The sequence below is a fragment of the Tachypleus tridentatus genome, chromosome 12, assembly GCF_004210375.1.
Source record: "Tachypleus tridentatus isolate NWPU-2018 chromosome 12, ASM421037v1, whole genome shotgun sequence".
In the NCBI taxonomy this organism is placed as follows: domain Eukaryota; kingdom Metazoa; phylum Arthropoda; class Merostomata; order Xiphosura; family Limulidae; genus Tachypleus; species Tachypleus tridentatus.
In genome coordinates this window covers 79,279,411-79,294,770 of record NC_134836.1, presented here as the reverse complement: position 1 = coordinate 79,294,770, position 15,360 = coordinate 79,279,411, and the positions used below count along the sequence as shown (strand labels likewise).

Here is a 15,360-nt window from a genome sequence, read left to right as displayed (position 1 = left end):
GAATTACAGCCTTTATAAAGTTGGTAATTGAGTTGTAGCTTTAGTAAACAAAATCTAGTGATTCATTGAAAAAGGCAATCATTGAATTCTTACTCCTCTATAAACAGTATGACAACAACATTTTGAACAAACTTGGTTATTATTTACATAACTCGTGTTACAAGTTGAAAGATGTTTAATTACTGCTAGGCCTTACTTATGAAGCAGCCACTTAAAACAAGATGGAGTTAATTCTAACAATTATTTGCCATCTTAAAAGATAAGACCAGCCATACTTATAAACCACTGTTAGTTACTGTGTAACTAAGAATTCTGTTAATTAGGGTTGAGTGTTGTAGATGTATCACCCTCTGGTACGTGTCTCCACGAAGCAGGTCACTGTAAAAACAACTTTTTAAAGGTTTTTCTCATTTGATGCCCCTACTTCCTATTATTCACTCTGAGGTAATCAATACACAAATATTCTGCCTTACACCAAAATTATGGTCCAGAAGGAAAAACAACTCCATAACCAGAGTGAATGTACCTAGCTGATAGATATAATTTATGTATGATGCAGGTGACTTGTAGTAGACTTAAATACATACCTGTCTCAAAACAGTCCTACTGAAGTATAACATTTATCCTGTAAGCACACAATCCCTTAGACAGTAAGAATTACTGTTCAATTCTACCTAACGTTGTAACTGGCAGCAAAGTGCCTACATGCTACAGTGGATACAAACCAACCCAATATGCTCAACTGCATAAATATTTGGAGAATATTATGAGAATGCAACAACATGGACAGAAGACTTTTTATGAGAGGTAATAAACTCGCATGATTTGTGTTTTCTTATTGCAAAGCCACCTAAAGTCAGACTTCTGATTTTAAATATAATTTGTAAGGTATGCAATAAACTGCAGGTTAAGTATGGCTGATAACACAGGCCTGAGATGGTTTTGTCTTCAAATTGTGACAGTAACAGTCTATCACTTTCATTAATAATCATTCTAGAATCCAAACATAATAAATATTTGAAAATGAAGTAATCTGATCTAAATCTTATTTCAATAAGATAATACTAGGAAATTTAATATTGAAAGTTTAACACTTAAATTTGTTAAATTTATTAAAATCAAAACTTTTCTGACGTTTAAATTTCCTGGCTAATGTAATCAGGTAATCTCGATAAAACATACTATGCTTGTCCATACAAGGTAAGTAAAACTGACTTCAAAACGGTTATTAAAACTTCAACTATAGTACAGTCTAAATCAACCAAATTTTGTGGTTTAAGAAAAGCCCTAGAGCTTAACAAGAAAGATAACATACCAACCACTGACCCTCCTTTTAATGGGTTGTAGCTAAATTAATATAAACATTTTGAGAAAATGAGAACCAAAAAAACAATACAGCATACAAATATGAATGTAAGAATATAACATGGGAAGTGGATTGTTCTGTCCATTTATAATTAATCATTCTAAATAAAACTACCTGTTGCAGCTTGTTTCTGTCTAGCAAGGTGCTACAATAATGTAAGTACAAATAAAATATTTTATGATTCAACAAATAAGTTACTAAAACCACCACTTCTAGTATTTTACACTCGGTTGTTACTTGAATTTAATGCTTTATGGATGTCCCACCATAAGAGTATATCCAAGCAAAAAAATGTACATTAAAGTGTCATTTAAAATGTTGAAGCACAACTTAGATAAACCCTGAAGATGGAATACAATGTACCTTAGATTCGTCTCAGGTTGAGACTTCCAAAGGAAGAACCACAAAGACATACTAAAATGTACCTCCGACTTATCTGTGTTAAAATTTATTTTCTACCTACTACCTCTGTGTAGTATTCACAAGGATCAACACTCTGGAAATTTTATCCCAGGTGTGTTGTTTAGTGAAGGCAATTCTGGCAAGAACTTGGGAAAACCCATCTTTTACGTAGTTTCAGGAATAATGAAACATGATAAAAATGTACTTGAAATGGTAAACATAAAAATTGCAGTATTAGAATATAATAAATAATATTCAAAAGCACCCAAGATTGTTCATATCTTAAACTACAACATTAATCTTTCACAAAAATAATTTTTCTTTTGTTCTTTTCCTTCCTATCTGAACCAACTATGGCTTTTTCTAATTGTAACTGAAAAAGTATCAGACTTTTAGTGTTACTAAAGCACAACTCCTGGGAGGTTTCAAATAGTGCTAATTAGGTTTCACTTGTTGGATTATTTACTCCCTAGATGGAGGTAGAAAACCAAACCTCTGTCGCAACTGTTCAAAGAAGATGAATGTAATGATGGTGTGAGGACCCAATCTAACAAATGCTGGAACATAACCCTGCAAAAAAAAAAAAAAACGCAACAAATTCATCAAAAATATGGAAAAAAACTAAAGCATACAATGAAAGCTTGATTTTATATTAGACCTACAAGTTTTTTTAAAAACATAGAAAAGTTTTGGTAACCTTTATTAACCAAACCAGCTAACATCAAGTCCTGTGCCATTCTAAGCCAAGATGATTTCCTTATTTGTTCGTGTCTATCTCCATGACTGGGTTACCATTTTGTTTATGTAATCACTTCAAGATTCCAAAGAAATCTTAGTCGGATAAATTCTAACAAATTCACCATATTACTTCCAAATATAGTTTTATACATTGTGTAAACTGTCTCTTCCATTAACAACTTACTGCACAGAGTTTGTGTGTAATATAATGTTTTTAACACTGCCTTTTTAAGTATACCAAGATAAAGCATATTTTATGAACACTTTAGTGTTTGCTCGAGAGAACAAGTTATTACAGTTGTATTTTTCATATCATAAATCATCTAATGGCCTGAATGTGGCTTTTTATTAATGTAGATTATGAGATAACTCTTTATACAGAAAGTGGTCATAACCATACCTTAAAAAAACCTAATGGACCTAACTTTGCTGTTACTGCTATAAGGTGAAACAGGCTCTGTGAAAGTGAAATGAAAAGAATTAACAAGAAGACAAATATGTGAAACAGGCTCATTACAACTCTTAACAGAATATCTTATAAAATATTAACCCTCATCTGCACAGCTCTGAAACGTTAGGTTGTAGAATACCTGTGGCCCAACTGGATCCCACCACAAAATTACCATCACGGTAATCTGGACTGACATTCCACACAGTTACAACTGTTATTATGGTTGAAAAAACAAGCATTACTAAACAAGGTATCAAAAAATACCAGTGTTTTAATATACTACTATATGCAAGTCATTATCCACCAATGTTACCAAATACTGAAATATTCAGCAGAAAGAAAACTATGTTGTAGATCTCCTTGGTACCAACCTGATCCCAAAACAAATGGAGCCTTTATAATAGACATGCTTACAACAATGATGTCATAAACAGACAAGATGTTACTCTATACTTTGATGGATTATGTAATACGGTACAGAATCAAGAAAGTCATCTGGGTCCAGTTGGACCCTGAGTGTGCTGATTTAGGGTTAAATACATGAAAAGATCCTGAAGTTTATTAGACTTGCAGAGAACATACACTACAGTTCAGTTAAACTTTATTATTATTTTGAGGAAGGGCTATAACAGGTTAACAAAAACTTATATATTTCATATGATTGTAATTAAATGTACACTTTGAAAGACTTTTTACTTTAGTTTTTATAGTAATGGAGATGAACTTGTATAGTTAAACTAAACCTATATCTTTCTACAAACATCTTCAAGGCACTGGTTTATTATCAGCTTCATATTAAGAATTAGATAATTTTAACTTAGCTGAATATGGTTGAAAGATGGAGTTATTTAAATCAGTAAAACTTCACTTCATCAAATATTGAAGTTTGAAAATAATTTCAAACAAAGGAGTCACTTTCTATTAAATAATAGTGAACACAGGTGACTATGGGGCTTCAGTAATTGTAAAATGACAACTACAAACGATATTAAATTTAGTTCACCAACATTAACAAAACTTACTTTATATTCCCCTGGTTTTGCATTCATTGTTCTAGTTTTTAAAACATCCAAAGGCTGTGTCATCGTTGTTGCTATAGCACCCTGGTAGAGAGAAATATCGATCTATTATTCAACCTTTATACAATAAGAGTGTATTACAGAAAAAAGAAAGATACTTAAAGATAGGGTCAAAAAATATTAAAAGAGAAAAAATAAGAATCCTTATCATACAAGCACTTTTAAAAAGTAGACTTTTCTTCATCAATGACAAACTGGAAAGTTAATGCTTTATGAAAGTTTGGATCACTTAGAAATGGCTCAATATGGTAGATCAAAGTGTGACATAAAATGGTACTTACTGCCATTAAACTTGACGCAAAGTGAGTTATTAAATTATCGATGAAATAGCCTGTTTGGACAAGTAACTGCTTGATTTGATCATACATGGAGAGCTAGAAAAAGAGAATAATTAAAGTAATTAATGAAAGCTATTAAATGTATCTCAGGATGGCTGGTATGGATATTAACAATTTTACCAAAACAAAGCAGAGAACAATGGGAAAGCTATTAAATGTATCTCAGGATGGCTGGTACGGGTATTAACAATTTTACCAAAACAAAGCAGAGAACAATGGGAAAGCTATTAAATGTATCTCAGGATGGCTGGTACGGGTATTAACAATTTTAACAAAACAAAGCAGAGAACAATGGGAAAGCTATTAAATGTATCTCAGGATGGCTGGTACGGGTATTAACAATTTTAACAAAACAAAGCAGAGAACAATGGGAAAGCTATTAAATGTATCTCAGGATAGCTGGTATGGGTATTAACAATTTTACTGAAATAAAGCAGAAAACAAGTGCACTCAAAGTAAGAGTTAACAGTACACTGTTAGATGGAAAACAGGAAAATTAAAATTGTAAGAGAGAAGTGTAGGGTGTTTTGGCCAGCATTTGGTAGCATCTAGAAAACATTTAACTAGAAGCAAGGTGACCAAGAAGTAGGAACTAGGGCAAGATTCTTGTATAGTACCAATGCTTACATTATGAATTTTTCTGTTCTAATTTAAGATTTATTTATTATAATTTCAGTCATTAAAAAAAAATCCATAATGTCTTATAATTAACTTCTGATTAAAGCCAGCTACCCACATATAAAGACTAAAAAAATATATTCTTAGTAATGAACATAACTAATGTACTGTTTTAATGAGGTGTATTCACAGTCATGAGATAATAACTTACAATAATTAGAATACATTAATTCATTAGTACTGTCAGTGATATGTTAGGACATGTCTCATATTTTAGAACGTTTGTTTTACTAAATGCTACCATGCAGTAAAAATGTTTGTTTTGCTGAAGGTTACAATCAATGCTGATATATTTTCTGTATAAATAATTACATCCAAACATTCACAGTTTAGAAACAAGCTTTCACCACATTTACAAACAAAACAATCAATCAGATATCTAATTAACATTTCTACCAAAATCCAAGTTTTTCACCTTGTTTAAGGTAGTTAACACTAGCACTTGCATATACAGTATCATTACGATATTGCTTTAAAAATACACCCATCACTACATGTCAGAAACATGTTGAAAAACTTGTACATACATTTCTACCTATAACCAACCAATGATGACAATACAAATTGTTTGGACTAAATGTTGTATTCCTTTTTCTTATTATCATCTTCAATTTCCCTCGACTGTTTTGATGTCGAAAAGAGCTTTAAAAATGAGTCGTTTTACTAACTATGTTAGCAATGTTTATAATCATTATTTTTTACACAACAGACCAACACCTACTTACATGACCAATGACCACTGAAGCATGTAGTGTTCAGGACCACTTACTTGATCAATGGTCATAAAAAACATCTACAAATGTAGTGGACTAAATGACATTACTGCTTCTCCACATATTGTTTTCATGACCACTTACTAGACCAGTCAATGGTCATTAAACAGCTCTAAATATAAGTCATGAAAGTTTACTTGACCAATGGTTATTAAAATAATCTCTAAATGTATTTCCTGACAAATTACATGACCAATGGTCATTAAATTATCTCTACATATAGTTTTCATGATCACTTACTTGACCAACGGTCATTAAAGCAGCTCTGAACGTAGCGGTGAAAGCCCCAGAGAAAAGCCTTTTAACCCCTTCGACTTTATACACTCTCCACAAACCATCAATAGCATGCTTGTAGCTGGCCAAAAATTATAGAATGAAAGAACCAGTAAATCTCACAGCAACTCAGACTTTAAAAGATCACCTTTGCTTTCTACAGTTTAAAAACAACAACTTTACAGTTAACATAAAGGAGCTATCACCTTGAAAAATCACACATACTTTTAAGCATGGGCATAACAGGGAAGCTGCTAAGAAAGGGCAGTTTCTGTGATACACTTCCAGTTGGGCCGAATTAACATGCGTATGCAAATCACATAACAGCATAAAGCACCCCCCTTTCAAGCCTTTCATAATATGATGCTCCTGCTTCTGACTATTACAAAAATAACAATAATGCAGACAAGAAAAGGTGTGAACCTAGAGATGACAATATCAATCAGTTATTAGTCGCTGGTGAATCTTATGTAAAAATTATCACTTTGATAAATAAAACTAGTGTTAACAAAACTTGCAATATCTTAAACAATTAAAGAAAGTAAACACTACTACTTCTTGTTAGTTTGCCTGCTGTATCTGTACATTTTGTAAATACCAAAAACTAAAAAATTACAACCTTAGTTTACCACACAGTTGATTAATTAGTCAAGATGTAATAAACTTACTTTCTTCTCTGTTCCTTTGGAATTTTAATATCATTCTGCATTCTACAGAAACAAAATACACGTTTCTTACTATGAATATTCCTAAACTACACTCAATAAAATCAATCACTGAAATCTGCACAACTTCATAACCACAAACAACAACCATTTACTAAGATTTGTTAAAAAATAAAGAAATAAAAAAAGAGTAAAGAAGTGTTCAAGTTGATGCAGAAATGTTATCAACAAAATGAAATAAAACAGCAACTAACAGTTTGTTTTATGTGTACGCTAAATAAAACAGTAATTAATAGTTTCTGTTTTACTTATTTTACATGTACAGTAAATCCAACAGTAACTGTTTCTGTTTTACATCTTATATGTGTATCAGTGTAGAAGTTATCCAACAACCAATTATACAAGCTACGTGTTAGGCCATATAAGAAATTTCTCAGATAATCACTTTTTTTTTACATATTATTGTTATACTTCTGTCTAAAGAGCGGGCTGAATTTAATTGTACTACAAGATTGATGTCTGACACTATAATGACAGTACTAATAGATACTGGATATTTCAAACAGTATAGCTCTCAAGGGTATTTCTATCAGTACTGGTGTTAAAATGAAAGTAGGTTGATATCTTCATCACCTGACATTCACCATATCAGCAGGTGTACCCACAAATCCACCAGCAGCTCCAGAAATAGCTGCAAAGATCACTTTTTTGTAGAAAGGTAATGGTTCTCCTGGTTTTGTTGCACTTTGCTTCACAACCTCATAGATACCAAAGCGGGTAGTTGAGTATGTTAGCTAAATTAAAGAAATATAACATTCAACATGTGGTATCATAAGTGGGTTGACAATAACAACATTCTCATACATGGAATGACAGTAGCGTAATAAAAATGTTTGAAGCAGTGCAAGTATAAGCAATAAACTATTTATAAATTAATATATATCTTAGTCTTAAACAAAATTAAGATTTTTGCCAGTCATTTATAAAAGTATAATGTGACTACTGAGATTTTGGTATAATTACACAGTAAGCGTAACATGTTTTACCTGACGAAGCAATGAAGCACTAAGACCATTATAAAGTGCAAGAATTCCTTGGTAATGAACAATATTAAGAGTGTTACGTATGAGGCTTAATTTCCCTTCCTGTTGTGTCTGAAGATGAACCTGTCGAAAAAATCATAACAGTATTTATACTGAATAATTCTATTACACTTCATTTTAGTTAACACTTGAAATAAAGGCCTTTCTAAAATTATATCTTCATAAATACATCTTACATAATTTGTTTTGTACATAAATTTAAAATATTCTACAAAAGAGGGACTAGTTTTACCACAACTAATTGCAACAACACACTGGTCCAGAGTGGTCAACTCTTGACTACAGAACACACAATCTTTCGTGGTTTCCTCGCGATATCACTACATAATGCCCCTTGTAACACTGATCTAGATTACTACATTATTCAGTAAATTCATTAACAAAATAATTTAATTAACTACATGTTAAATTTATAATTTTAAATCATGTGCATGATGCAATAAATGACCCATTTAAAAGTGGTTGCTAACTTTCTTTGTTAACCTGAAGATCAAAACATTGTTCTGTACTTTATTTTAATTAAATTTTTATACCCATATCAGCTGTCTAGAAAATACAAATATTTACGTAGCTGATTATATGTCTGTTCTAGTAGTATGTTAATTTATATACAACCCATTTTATGCTAAATAATCAAAATATAACTCAAAGAGAAATTAACCGTAATTAGTTAATAATTACTGGACAATAAACAACTTTCAATATAATAAATAAATAGTAATCACAAAACTTCACTCCCTCTGCTGAGTAGAAAAGTCAGCTTGTTAGACAAATATACAAGACTAAATGTAATTTCATTACTAAAGTAGTTAGGCCTATAACAATAAACAACTTCATGATATAGTCATAGCATTATTTTATAAAAACAAAGCATAGCTGTAAGTGAACTTGAAAAGAAACTATTAATGAAAGACGTGTCCATCTTTCCAAAGTGTACTAATTTCATGTTAAACTTAGAGCATTCAGTCTTTAAAATTTCTTGAGCAAATATTTTTTGAATGTCTGTTCAACAAAAACAAACTACAGAGACACAAACACAAAGGATACAAAAGCCTTTAAAATATTTACCTTGAGCAGGTCAAGGGGGTGAGTGCAGCAGGCAGCCCCTGCACTAGCCATTCCCCCGAAGTACCACCTTGCTAAACGATTCTCTTGTTTCTTCATAACCACTAACGTTTCTTCCACTTGATGGGTGTACTAGTTTCATAGACAATGTTTTTTTTAAAAAAACAAACCTAATATTTTTAAGAACTGCAGAAACAAAACACAGAAAAACAACAAACAGATGAAAAGTTGAGACCACAAGCAAAAGATATGATAAAATATGTTTTTATGTACACTACTTAAAATTAACAGTGAAGTTTACAATAAATGGCCTAATGACCTAATTCTTTACTTCATCAGTCTAGAAGTTTCCAGTTTCTCCTATAAACTTGGGGAAAAAACACAAGTTTACAATTAACACATTAAGTTCCAAAAATGAGATTGCTTATACAAATTGATTTGATTTATATTTACAGAAATCCCCCCTAGTGGGACAGTGGTTAGCTTGTGGACTTACAGCACTAAAATTTAGGGTTCAATTTTCCATAGTGAACACAGCAGATAGCCCAACTTGGTTTTGCTCTAAAAATAACAAAAACATACAAACAAAATATTTACATAAACCAAACTATCTGATGATGACTTTGGAAACTGTTAGTTCACACAGTTCACTTAAACATGGAATGCATAAAAAAAATGAAAGGGCAGATTTTTATACGATATAAAAATCCTGTTACTTTAAAACATTCACATGGAGACTTATCTCCTTTGTAAAGGTTTTAATTTTTTAGAAGTCACAAAAACCTCCTCAACTTCTAACTGACAGTTTAGACATATTTTTTATTTACTAAAGTATTTTTTACAGACTTTACTACCTACTTTTGTGGCTTGAATAAGGGTTCAAGTCCACATGGAATCTTGGTTCTAAATCTTAAATTCCCCATCATGAAGATGAAAAATATGTTTCCATGCTGGAGAAAAGGCTGCGGATCCATAAACAACAATGCAAACTTGACTAGCATACTCTGACTGATGTGTTACTAAGTCTTTAGGTTTAGAAGCATGAAGTCTGTACAGACTCCCAAACATACAGCATTTTAAGACCCAGTGAGGGTCAGTGAATGTGCAAAATCATCAATTAACAAATCATAGTGCTGCTTAGTGGTGAAATAGATAACCATTTTAAAGCACAAACGTGCAAGTTCATATAAGAATTCAATAAAATAGATTTAAATAATCTCTCTATGTACCAACTGAGACACCCTGTCACCCTGAAGTGAACAATAAACTGTTGTTTGTTTATTTAACTCTAATCAATTTAGTTTATTTGTTTCATTTAATTATTAAAATAAATCAGAAGTTCATACAGTATATAAGTGGTTATGCTATAATTACATAACACAGGAATGCCAACAGAACTACTAAAAATTTATTAAAGAATAAATTACCATATGATTACACTGGTCCACCCACACTTTCTGTGTAGATATACAAGATATATAAACATTATCTAGTCTTAAACTTACAAGATTACAGATACGTGACCACTTCATATTTATTTCACATATATAAAATCAAATATAAAAAACTTCTTCCAGAACAAAACACAAGAGAGAATCTGTGAGCTTTTACCTACCTTAATACGTCACTAGAACGTAATGATTCACACTCCATTTGGTAAGTGAAAACAGAGAAGGATAAAATTAAAAATTAATTATTTTACATTAGTTAATTGAGGACTACATTAAAAATTAAATATTCTTTCTTAGTGAAAACACACAATGTAATATTTCATTCCCTTAATTACTATTTCAGTTCAGTTAAAAATCATATTTCGGTACATTACTGAAATCTGTAACGTTTCTAGAATTTAAAATGACTACTCTTTATCTGGTTTCAAAAAAAAAAAAAAAGACATTAAATATGAACTGTTTAATCTACATTATTTTAATATTTGTATTTCTCCAGTTAGCTTTTACTTTTGGAAAAAATATAAAAATAAAAAAGCAAACATTAGTTTATTCAGTGTATTAGCATACAAAATTAACAGCAAATATAATTTGTAATATTTACTTATTTTTTTCTAAATAGTAGTGTTAAGATTAAAAGAGTAAATGTAGTTGATATGTACAGCTTATTTTAGGAAATGGAACTATGGCACAAGCATTTAGGGCTCACTAAACGCTAACAGAACAGAGCTGCTAGCAATAACAATCAACCACAGCTTTAACAGACAATATTGAAAATATTTAATAAGAAACCTACAAAACTGAATGATTAATTCATGAATACAACACTGACTTTATGGCAGTTTTTAATGTTATAATTATGTGTTTACTCATATCATTGAGTCATCTTCAGGTGAGTTATATTAATTGTTCTTCAAAACACTTATGAGGGTCAATGGAGGACAGGACACAAGAAGAAACATTTTTATGTAGCGTTAGATATTTGCCATTATAAAACAGAAACAAACACTTCAGTGTCAAAAGTTAACATTTTCTGACAGATACTTACCACCTCTTCTCCCCAAAGGTATCTTAATCCTACCATCCTCCAATGGTACTGTGCCATTTATACTAGTACAGTTAACTCCCTCTACTATTTTAGAACAATCCTCACTTTCAAGAACTGGCAAGTAAAAACCAGAAACACTGACATGTCAGTGGAAAAGTCAGGTGAAGGGAGGTAAGTATGTATTGGAACTACATTTTCAGTGTAAGAAAATATTAATTTTTGAAACAGTCTTACCTCTTCTCACCCAAAGCTAGAATCCCACACTGCAAAGTTGGAGAGGACAGTGAGAACACATCAGGTGGAAAGCAACCACACTGAAAGAAAATGTGTACAAGAATATGAAAAGAACCCACCTGTGAGACACAGCCTTACTTCTGGAACAGGTATGTTCTTCACCCAGCAACAAACACAGGAACAAAAAAGGGCATAATTTAGTTGGTAAGCATCAGTTCAACATAGAATCAGTTGCTGTATTACCATGACTGGAAACAGTACAGCATTGACAAGCACAGAAAATCTAGTGTGGAAGTGACAATGAGCCCACATAAGCTGTTACCAAGGGTACTTCCTTGGGTGACATTAGAGTATGTTAAGTGCAGCCTATCCAGAGAAAGTTTCTTGTATAAAACACTGTGATTAAGCACTATCAAAATTTTAATGTTACATTGAGAGCAACTTAAAATACACATTGAGAAGGTGAGGACTGTCCTAGAATAGTAGAGGAAAATAGTTTCACTAGTTTAGATGGTGCAGTATAATTGGTGGAGAGTAATCACCTGATCAGCAGAACTATGGAGTCTGAAATATGGGTGCACCATTAGCAAAATATTTTAGCAATGTTTAGAGGACCACCCTGGACTGCTTATCTGCTGCAGTCTTCATAGAAACCTTGAGAAGGATTAATTTTTCATTGATAGTGACCAGGATTTAATCCTGGATCTTTGTCAATAGTTTGATACAATAATCACAAGTACGGGACTTATCAACCCATTTAGAAATTGAATCACCTAATGGTGGTCCAAGATTGAGATAGGTATGGAAGGAAAGACAATTTTGGAATGTTAGAGTTCAAACATCCTTAAATAATAACCAATTTTACAGACAGTGACAAAAACCATATACACAACAATCGCCTTTCTAACCTGTAATGTTAATAGTTAACTAGGTGAAAACATAACAACATAAAGAACACAACAAGCTTCAATATAACAGGATTTCATGTAAATACAAAAAAATATACTTTGATCTGATATGGTGAAATACACACAAAACTTTCAAATAAATTTAACATATTAATCAAGCATGTAAGAGTAACAAAAAATGTATAGTATCTTTATGTTGTCAGAACTATGTACATCAATTGAAAATACTCTCATCAGCAAGCAAAATAACATCTGTACAAGCCAATCACGATGCAGCAGTCAAATGTTATATAACAAGCTACGTTATATTTTTAAAGATCACCTGTATAGTAGTTATTTCTGGCATGTTGAGGGCCATAGATTGTCTTCCAAATATAACTATAAAAAAGATAAATTACACCACTGCTATGAGAGTTAATTAGCTTGTTATATCTGCTAATAATTACAATGGAGTTAAGTAACTTGTTATATTTGTAAATAATGTAACAAAGATGTGACACAAAATAGGAAATACATCTTGTACAAATGTTAACATAAAAACTTTCTGTAATCTACCATTTTAACATTAATGATCATGTATAAAAATCTCAAAATTCTTAATCTCAACTAAACTTTAACTGCATATAACACAAACATATTATCATCTTTATTATATATGAAAAAAGGGTGGTTTTACTGAAGTTCCTGAGTTTACATATATAGGAATGATAGGACAGATGACTTCTTAAAAACAACAAATTAAAGATTTGGAAAATAAAGGTTAGGCTCCAATTAAAACAATTTTATTTTTCTAACAGGATGACTAGTTTATGGAATAAGTTGTCATCAGCTGTAACATAGGTCAGCACTTTATAGAAAACTGAGAAAGGCATCTGTGTATAACCAAAAAGTGGGTTTTACCTTTCTCAAAGGTAGATATGCAAGGGCAGTCTTGAAGAATCAAATGGTCCCTTGTTGTATGTGTATTAAAAATAAACAGGAAATAATATAAAGTCATCAATTTCATAATTACAAAGCATAAATTGATGTATTTCTGGGTTTTGAATGAAGTTACCAAGATTATGTTAGATGAATTCACAAACCTTTTTTATCAGTTATAGTACTGATTTGACAACTTTCTAACTACATGAAACAAAATCAAATATATATAAATTTCAATGTTTCATCACGTTTCTTGCAAACTTTAAACCAGTACATAAACAATAACATTTTGTAACAACCTAAATTAAAAAGTAAAGTTAGCCAGCCTAAAAACTTTTGTCAAGTTTTATTTAAAGAGAAAATATCTCATCTCTAATTTATCTCAAAAACATCATAAATTAAATGTATGATTATACTAAACATGGGAATTATTTAGAAGCTCTCTTTCAACACAATATACTATCAAAGTTTTACCAAATACTGTGTTATTTTTAGTCATTACAGGTATTGTCATCAGTGGTGACAAATTGATAAACATTAAAATATGGCTACAAAATGTTAAAGCAGACTACACACCTTAAAATTTAATATACCCGTTATGAAGGTCTTTCCCTAACTACCTAATATACCAAATCTTGATTCCAAATTCACACTAGAAATACACAAAAATATTGTTAATTTAAAAATAACCGATAAATGGTAAATTTCATTAATGTCCACTGAAAACCAGATGCTTTACTTTTTAATAATATCATACGTTTCTATATGACAATATAATCTGCTATATAAATTTAAAATATGTTGTTTCTGTTCCCATAAATACCGAATATCCACCTTCTAATTTGGTGCAAACAAACTGTTTGTTCAGAAACGCTTCTTAGTAATATTATCAATAACTTGAGTAAAACAAATAAAGTCTAGTATAACACAATCTTTTTTTTCTTTTTGAAAATAAAATGCATTAGCACAAATACTTCGTTAAAAAAACAACAGAAATCAAGCATGGGTTTAATTTACCAGTACGTCCTCTCGGCTTCAGAGATTACTGTAATAGAAGCTTTGGTCCTAGAATAGAAATGAAAATTGGGACCGCACATTATCACGCTGTTTCACAGATTATCTGGTTAGGTCCAAAACCAGAAGTAACTAAGTGTAACTTGTGATTATCTTACTTTTTTAATAGATTTATTTAAAAACAAAATACAACTATTTATTTTTGAATATTCACCTAGACAACGTTTTTTTAATAATATTAACTCTCTAATGATACCACAAAACCCTCTATTAATTACAATCACCTTAGTGCTCTAGTAATAATACATATCCAAACCCCAACCTTAAAGTTAAAACCTCCTAGTATACTAGATCAAAAAAGAAAAACTTAACATCTTGGCACAGGGCCTCAACTTCAACCTAAACACTGTTTTAGTAAGAATGTGTACGCTACCTACGTCATTGTTGGTAACTCAAGTTGAAAAATAGCAGAGGTTGCATCTTCGAAGTATCACCTGACACGACATCTACACATTACATGTTCTACAATACAGCAATACTCCCATCAGAAAGTGGATGTGTTAGTATAAGGGAATGGCACACATTACTAAGTAACTAGAAGGAACGAAGCTACTTTCTTGACCAATGTAATATTTTATAAACTTGTGGGTATGTATGAAAATTTAGAATTGTTTAGAGGAATTGTAGACTTAAATAACTGGGTTTAAATTACTCATTACGCTTACAAAATACAAATTTCCTCTTCCCTTTCCACGTAGAATATTTATACTTTCAACATTTTAAAGCCAATTAAATAAATTCATATGTTAAAGCAAGAAACTGTGTTACTTTCTCACGACCATGTAAAATACATGTA

At 31.2% G+C, this 15,360-nt stretch overlaps 1 protein-coding gene across 21 annotated transcripts; it reads right to left on the bottom strand.

Moving 5' to 3' along the window:
• Window positions 1-120: 120 nt before the first annotated feature.
• LOC143233734 (mitochondrial dicarboxylate carrier-like) lies at window positions 121-15,360 on the bottom strand. 21 transcript variants are annotated; one of them, XM_076470312.1, is made up of 14 exons: window positions 14,938-15,357; window positions 14,508-14,555; window positions 13,470-13,519; window positions 12,892-12,947; window positions 9,428-9,492; window positions 8,935-9,063; window positions 7,810-7,929; window positions 7,397-7,557; window positions 6,767-6,808; window positions 6,066-6,180; window positions 4,318-4,410; window positions 3,980-4,060; window positions 2,907-2,963; window positions 121-2,338 (listed from the first exon to the last, which is right to left on the bottom strand). In XM_076470312.1, exons 6-14 carry the CDS (start codon window positions 9,028-9,030, stop codon window positions 2,231-2,233), a joined length of 873 nt encoding a protein of 290 aa, XP_076326427.1. In that variant the 5' UTR covers window positions 9,031-9,063; window positions 9,428-9,492; window positions 12,892-12,947; window positions 13,470-13,519; window positions 14,508-14,555; window positions 14,938-15,357; the 3' UTR covers window positions 121-2,230. The 21 variants fall into 21 exon arrangements, with proteins under 21 accessions (XP_076326427.1, XP_076326410.1, XP_076326416.1 ...); XM_076470295.1 differs by lacking the exon at window positions 9,428-9,492 and having other exon boundaries at window positions 14,942-15,360; XM_076470301.1 differs by lacking the exon at window positions 9,428-9,492 and having other exon boundaries at window positions 14,938-15,358.